The sequence below is a fragment of the Dasypus novemcinctus genome, chromosome 10 (genome assembly GCF_030445035.2).
Source record: "Dasypus novemcinctus isolate mDasNov1 chromosome 10, mDasNov1.1.hap2, whole genome shotgun sequence".
NCBI lineage: Eukaryota > Metazoa > Chordata > Mammalia > Cingulata > Dasypodidae > Dasypus > Dasypus novemcinctus.
In genome coordinates, this window is record NC_080682.1 from 25,895,869 (window position 1) to 25,903,816 (window position 7,948).

General features: G+C 34.4%; 1 protein-coding gene and 1 pseudogene across 1 annotated transcript; both read right to left on the reverse strand.

The window, feature by feature from the left end:
- Nucleotides 1–328: 328 nt before the first annotated feature.
- LOC101411453 (olfactory receptor 8H3-like) lies at nt 329–1,144 on the reverse strand. Its single transcript, XM_071218335.1, has one exon. It carries the CDS (start codon nt 1,142–1,144, stop codon nt 329–331), a length of 816 nt encoding a protein of 271 aa, XP_071074436.1.
- Nucleotides 1,145–4,621: 3,477 nt separating this feature from the next.
- On the reverse strand, nt 4,622–6,491 carry LOC139436139 (G-protein-signaling modulator 2 pseudogene; annotated as a pseudogene).
- Between the last annotated feature and the right edge of the window lie 1,457 nt (nt 6,492–7,948).

A 7,948-nucleotide genomic window follows, 5' to 3' on the forward strand; every position in this document is an offset into this window, starting at 1 on the left:
GAAAGAGCCCCCCATAATAAAAATCTCTGAAATGGGAGTCTGCATGGGGATTTCTATGGTACAATTTAAATAATAAGAGCACACATTTGTATATTAGTTGCCCCTAAAATCATACATACTTAAACCCCATATTTAAAGCATATTTCATGGCTTCCAATTATTACGTAGATTTCTGATATCTCGGAAATGACCCATATCATTCAGGGTCTAATATAGTAGGGCTGAATGTAAATGCAAACTAATTAAAGGATTCTACTGTATTTAGAGAGATAGCAAGCAAATATACAAAGAGAAAGGAAAAGAAGCACTTAAATACACAATATCAGTGTCATTTGAATTGTTTGGAGCCCTTTCTCTTCTTCATGACTCTAATGACAGCATTTTTCACTTCATTGTTCCTAAGACTATAAATGAATGGATTTAGCATAGGGACCACAATAGTATAAAACACAGAGGCCACTTGATCCTTTCCCAAAGAGTAGGATTCCTTAGGTTTTAAATAAGTAAAAATTATAGTGCCATAAAAGATGGTGACTCCGAGAAGGTGGGAGGCACAGGTAGAGAAGGCTTTGCGCTTTCCTGCAGTGGACTTAATTTTCAGGATGGTAGACAGAATGGACCCATAGGACACAGATATTGTGATAAGAGGCACGATTACATTGAAACAAGCAAAAATGAATATCACAATTTCAGTATCACCAGTGTCACTGCAGGATAGGGCTAACACTGGGAATAAGTCACAGAAAAAGTGATAGATTACATTGGATTTGCAGAAGTGCAAACTGCTCATGAAAAGAACAACGACCAATGCTTCAGTAAAACCAATCACATAGGAGCCAGTGACTAGTACTCTGCAGAGTCTCGTGGACATAACCACAGGATAGTGAAGGGGATTGCAGATGGCTGCATAGCGGTCATAGGCCATTGACGAGAGCATGAAATATTCAGTGATAATCAAGAATAAAAAGAAAGCCATTTGGGTGAAGCAGCCCGTGAACGAAATGTACTTGTTGGAAGTCAGTAAGTTCTCTAAGGTTTTCGGTGTAATGACCGTTGAGTAACCAAGGTCAAGGAATGACAGGTGACTGAGGAAAAAATACATGGGTGTGTGAAGCTGGAGATCAAGACGAATTATCATTATCATCCCTGCATTCCCCAGCAAAGTAATCAGATATATCAGGAAAAATAACATAAAGAGGACTTGTCCGATCACTTCAGAGTCTGTCAATCCAATAAGGATGAGGTTAGATATATTTGTGTTATTCCCACTTCCCATAACTGCATTCAACTGTTGTAAACTGTTGAGAAATCAAAGGTTATATTTAACATTACTGAGCTCAAAAATTTTTTTATTTATAAGAATGGTCTCACATTTACAAAAACATCATTTAAGTGATTCTAGAAATTCATAAAAAAAGGTGGTTGCAAAATATGACCGAAAAAAAATCTATACTATAAATAAGGTAAAAACCAGTATTTGGATATTACATAATAGAAACTCATATATATTTACATTGTGTGATTAGAATGAACAATTCTATATAATTATTAATAATTTCCTTCATTAGCACATTTTTGTAAAATTTTTAGTAAAGAACAAAGGCACGGAAAGCTAATTAATTCGTTCAGGGTGGCAATTATTAAGTACTGTTGGCTCTGTGATTCTACCAAGATTGAGTCCAGAGATGAACCTCTAACACTGCATTTCTATTTATACTTAATTTCAGAAAATAAAAAATTGCTATTTGTAATCAACATTGATAGGGAGTTTTAAGACCTAATTTACTGTTCTTTTCGATGTAATATGATTTAGCACAAATAACAGACCAGAAATTAAAACTTTATGGGTATTTATATTGCAGAGTACATATTTCTATTAATTTTCAGATGTTTTTCAATTGGTTAATCAAATTTCTTCCTAAAATTATATTTTTAATGTATGGACATATCTTTTTTAAACTGATTCCAATAGTGCTGTATTTCAGTTTTTATAAACCTTAGCATTTCTTTGTTGTGTCCTACATGATATGTATATATATATATGCATATCTTTCTAATAATATCCTCATTTTTTCAGATAAACTAAAATGCTCTATAACTTTGAGTTTAGTACTTACCATGAGTCAAAGCTGCTTAAAAACTTCTTCCAGCATTAATTCTTTAGAAATTTGTCAAAGTTAAGTTTTTCTCACGAACAAAATATGCAGAGTAGAGGTAAAATAAATCAAACTAAAAATTTTTTTAGTGCCAGTCAAATAAAAAGTTCACCTGGAAATTATGTCATACTAGTATATCAAGGAGATACTGTGAAACAAGCACAGCAGAATATCCCCTGTGTTTCACCCTGATAAGTCCAGGGTACCTCTTATATTGAGAATTGCTGATAACGAAATATTTGATCATATCTGGGACCAATTTCAGAAGAAGTTTGCTTGGCATGATGCCAAAGATAAAAGTTCAAGGACTAATTCATCTGTGTCAGGTTTATAACAAAAACTTTCCTTAAAAGTCATATAATGTTGAGCAGCATTTTGGGTATTCTTTTGTTATGCTTTTATTTATAACTGTGTAAATGAGTAAATAGTTCCTAAGAAATAATCTGGGGCTTAAAAGGCCAGATCTTTAACCACCAGTGATGTAATATCACATTTTTCATAATGAGATAATTTCATATTTAAAAGTGTGAAACTATCATAGGCTTGGACATTGTTCATTACACAAAAATTATTATACAAAAAAATTCAAAAAAGAAGAAAATCATTCACTAATGTGACTCTTTAGGTGTATTTTCTTCCAAGTATTTACTTTTGTGCATGCAAATCTTATTTATATATGCACATATGTGCTTATATATTTTACCACATTGAATTGTCAGTAATATCCTGATTTTTTTATTAAATATTTATAATATACCTTGGCCTATGTTAAAATAGACTCTTGTAAAATATACAATTTCAGGTATATTGCATTGAGTGGTACAAAATAACTCACTTCTTTTAGGAGTGTGCATCAGCTGATGAATGGGTATTTTTTAAGCATCACAAATGAAACATAGTGGAGCTTCTCTAGTCAGGATTAGGATTATCAACTAATTCCCAAGCACAACATATGTATTGTTGTATTCTGCCACAACAAGATTTGGATATCTTGTTTTTTTTTTTTTATTTTTGTGAATTGGCTTAGAAATATGAGAGAATAAAGTCAAGAATCATTGCTGATATGAGTAAAGATTTTATAATTTATAGCAATGGCTAAAATATTGCTTCCTCTAATACAACTAGATGAAATCCATTCCCATGAATCTTCCATTAATTAATGATAAAGAATCAATTTGCATGTAGATTTAGAAGAAACTGGTACAAGAAAACTGTTTACACTACAGAATTTCAAGAAAGCATATGATGGTATTGATTAAGGGTTTATAAAATAATATACTATATATTTGATGAACTTGTAAATGTACAGTTCTTAAATTCTTCAAAAATTTTACTGAGAAAGAAAAGGAGTTTTGGAGATTAAAAGATGAACATTAGCTTTATCCCTGATAATTACTTAATTCATTATTTTAAAATTCTATTTATCCTTTTAATTCTCTCCATGTTTACATGCTTTGATGCTCTGTTAAGGAATTTTTAATTTTCCCAAAATTAGTACTATGAGACTTTATATTCTCCTTCATATGTCTGAAAAGCAGAAATTTACTTTATCTATTAGTACTAATTTGCACAGTATTTTAAATGCTTAAATTTACAGTTGTACATTATAACATCATTTTGCTATTCAGCTATTTTCTTATAAACAACATATAGTTGAGTCTTCCTTTTAATAGAGTCATTTACAGGGCCTTTTGAAAAAATTACTAAAAGAGGTTTATTTCTTTAAAAATACCTTGAAAATAATTATCTTAGAGGGAAAAATCTGTTTTTTTTTTTTTTACTGTTTTAACATTAAGTTAGTCAATTACACTATTTTTACTGAACAGCATGATTCTCTACTACATCCATGGTTAATTATAAAAAGTGCCATTGTCAATTTTTTTTTAGTTTTCTTAAAAATTAATTTATTGAAATATATCACCCACACACATACATAAACAATAAGTGAATAGTAATAGTTGTGAATTATTGTCAAGTATTAAGATCCTTAAAAATTATCTCAGCAAGAGAATTCTGGTCTGGGATTCATTTACAAACAATGTAAAGAAATCTTAACTTCTCTCTGAAAACTACAATTCCAAGCAATAATTACAAAAGTTGATGAAGCGCCTTACAAAACACCTCCACACTGCAATGAATGGCGAGAGGAATGTTAATTCATTAATACTATCCTATTAAAGGTTAAAATATTTACATCATTCTAAAAACATGTTAAGCTGTATTATAGTGCTATAAATTCTCCTTTTAAGGAAAAATGTAGTAAGTTGAACTCCCCTTGCAATGTTTGAAAAGAAATACGGTTGTTTAAAAAAAAAAAATCCATAGTAGTTGCTTATAAAAGAAATCATAGTAACAGTGGTTTGCTGGTTGTTGTTCTGAATTTTTAAATTCCAACAAAGCATTGCTTTGCAAAAGTTCTTTTAGCCCAAATTCACTCTCTGTTTTGATCTCTTTGTCAAAGAACTCTATTCATCCATTCTTTTTGCCTGAGAGCATAAAATAAGGCTAAAGAAGTCCTCATCTGGTACAGCTGGGCCCTTCGTGGCAGCAGGTGGTGATGCATACTTTTGGTCATCTAACCTGGACCTTTGACATTTCACAAGGATATCAAAGAAGACTTCATCAGGCTCTTTGTTCTCATGCGTTATCAGGTGGCCAAGTACTGATTGATTAGTGTTTTGCATCCTTTGAAGCCCTGGCAGATTACTGAAACTAGCTCTCTGATCATCCAGACAGCGGCTCTGTTAGCTGGTGAGAAGATCCAAAAACTCATCTGTATTGGGAGATACAGAAACAGATGGTGTTTTTAGCATCATTTTGGGGGGAGTGCAAGAAGTTGCTGTTGAAACTGCTCGGTAGTTCTTTTCTCCTAAGCAACACCTCTGATTGCCCATCCTATTGCTTTGAAATCGACTTAATAAGTCAAAGAACTTTTCATCTCCAATGGTATCTGCACTGATTTTCCTATGAGAATTTGGAATTCAATGGTCAATGGAATTACTTGCATCTTGAAAAACTTCAGTGGAGGAATTAGGCTTGTGTTTTTCCCCCTTCAGTCTGTTGAGAAAGAGTAGTTTTGCAGGTTTGGCAATAAGAGGTTTCTGTTTAGGAAGAATTTCACAGGTCCACTTCTGAACCTTTTCTGGTGTTAGCTTCATAAGTTCCATGTTTTCCATACTGTGTCGGTGTCCTAACTTGGGGCATGCACCATGCAAACTGTTACCAATTTCACTATTTTCAGACATTATGGAATGATTTGTGCTGTAGCTCAGACCAAGAACCATCTGAAGATCTGAGAGATTCAGTCGTGCTGTTAGTTCACCACTTCTATCCTCAACCTCTCTTGCAGTTTCCAAGTGCTTTTCAGCAAAATACATTGTTTGATCATGATTTCCTAGTGCTGTGTATGCATTTCCTAAGCTCCAACATGCTGTTCCTTCACCAATTCAATCATTTAGCTCTTGATCAATTGCTAGTTGCTTCAGATGATAATCAATGGCCTTTTCATAATCTTAAAGTACATGTGTTTCCAAGACAGTAACAAGACTGTGCTTCTACAGCTCAGTCTTTAAGCTGTTGAGCCAAAAGTAGTGTCTTCTTGTAGTAATCAGAGGAAGTTTCAAATTCACCAAGAAATATATATGCATTTCCAAGGTGATATATGCTCTTCTTTCAGCCACTTTATCTCCAAATTCTTTTGCAATAAGGAAACACTGTTCATGAGCTATAACTGCATCCCTGAAGTTGCCAAGGAGGTAATGTGTGTTTCCAAGATTTCCAAAGGCACATCCTTGGGCTGCTCAGTCACCCAAAGCAGTGACTAATAATAGGTTTTCGTCATTATAATCCACAGCTGCCTGCAGAGCACTTCACTTCTTCTGGAAATTCTCCTGCATCTGGAGGGCCTGGGCAGGCAAGACTTTTCCCTTTGGCATGATATACATTTCCAAGATTGTAAAGTGCTCTTGCTTCTCCTACCTTGTCATTAAGCTCTCTGGAAATATCTAGGTGTCGTTGACAGCATACTATAGTTTCCTCAAAATTCCCAAGAACTTTTAAAGTGTTTCCCAGGTTACCACTAGCTTTGGCTTCCCCCAGTTAGTTTCCAATTGTCCTTGCAAGAGTTTAATCATGATGATGGTATGCTAATGCTTTATCAAAATCATGCAAGTAGAAGTAAGCATTGACCAGCTGGCTGTAAATAGCACTAAGTGTTTTTACGTCTTCAGTTCCATCTTGAACTGAAGCTTCATAGAATGACACACCCACATGGCACTCTCCTGATTTACACAGGCATTCCCCCTCCAAGGCCAGTTCTAGGCAAGAAGCTTCCATGCTGTAACGAATATTAAAATAATGTCTTCCCTCATGCTTATCAAATTTTCCTCCATCAAGTCATATTATAAGCTGAGTAAAATATGAAATTATTTTAATTGTCCCATTTCACTTGTTTATAATGTAGAATTGTTTCCAGAATATTGTCCAGTTATTACATTAATGACTTGATGTTAATACATCCTAAACTCCTGCTTCTTCTTTATTAATAATGAAAGGAGGTCAATGCCAGGCAGCATAAAGTTTCAAAGTGTGTCCCAAATCCTTGCATCTCTGGCCCTCTCAGCAGCACTGCAGCAACATTTCTCTGGCAGGCTGCTGGGTGGCGGGCGCATGGTGAAGCCCCCTTATGGGACCTTTAATTGGATTGTTTAGTCCATTTATGTTTAAAATCCTAATTTATATGCAATCTTCATTTCTTGCCATACATTTTTGAAATTCTAATTTTTTTCTAATGGCTTATGTTTGGTTAGTATAATATTTAATATTAAATTTTATTCCCTCAGTTGGATTTTTTTAACTGTACTTCATTGCATTATATTGCCAGTGTTTTCTCTTTAAGATAAAATAAGATCCTTAAATTATTGTACAAATCTTAATATTATTATGATTTCTTCTAGTCAGCCAAGTTGACAGCATGTTTCACTCCAGGGTCTGTTCACTGACAGAATCTTTAAAAACTACATAAAAAGACTGAACTATCTTCCTCCAAACTCCAGAAAAATGAGAAATGATTGTAATAAAAAGGTGAGCTCTGAATCAAGAAAGTGCACATTAAACCGGTAGCAGAAGCACATATCTACCCCAAACCCTCCTTGGCACAGTGTGCTCTGGACCTATGCTCTTATTGTTGGTCTCTGACTCTGTTTCAGAGGGAGAAGAGTAACTCCTATGAGCATACTGGATTGCATGTATGTGGGTTCTGATCTATACTGTGACAGCCAGAAATCTAAACCAGGAGTCCAGTGTCCCTCTTGGTCTCCCCAGAACTTTCCCTGAGGCAGACACTAGTTGCAATCAGTTAAGGTAGTGTAAAAAACAATCAGTTCAAATCTACCTGGGCCATAGGAATCCTAGCTTTGAGTCTGACAACAGAACATCCAGCAGGGAGAAAACTCTATTTCATAAGAATAAAGGAATTTCAATTACAGTAAACAGGAGAATTTATAAGGCCCAGAAACAAACCTAGGAGAATACTCAGGCTCAGGAAAAGAAAGGACCTCACACCTTGCCTCAGGCTGTTCTTCTTGATAGGAGAGCTAAATTCTGAAGGAGAGTACCAGCCAACACAGAGCCAGCATTCAAAGACAGTGAAAGATATTTATTGTTTGTTTTTCCTAGCTCATGGCACTCGATATAGTTGGTGTAGAACTCGATATAGTTGGTGTAGAACTACTTGGCTACAAACGTAAGAAAGAGACAACTCAGGGACTAAACCCCATTAGTTAACATTAAAA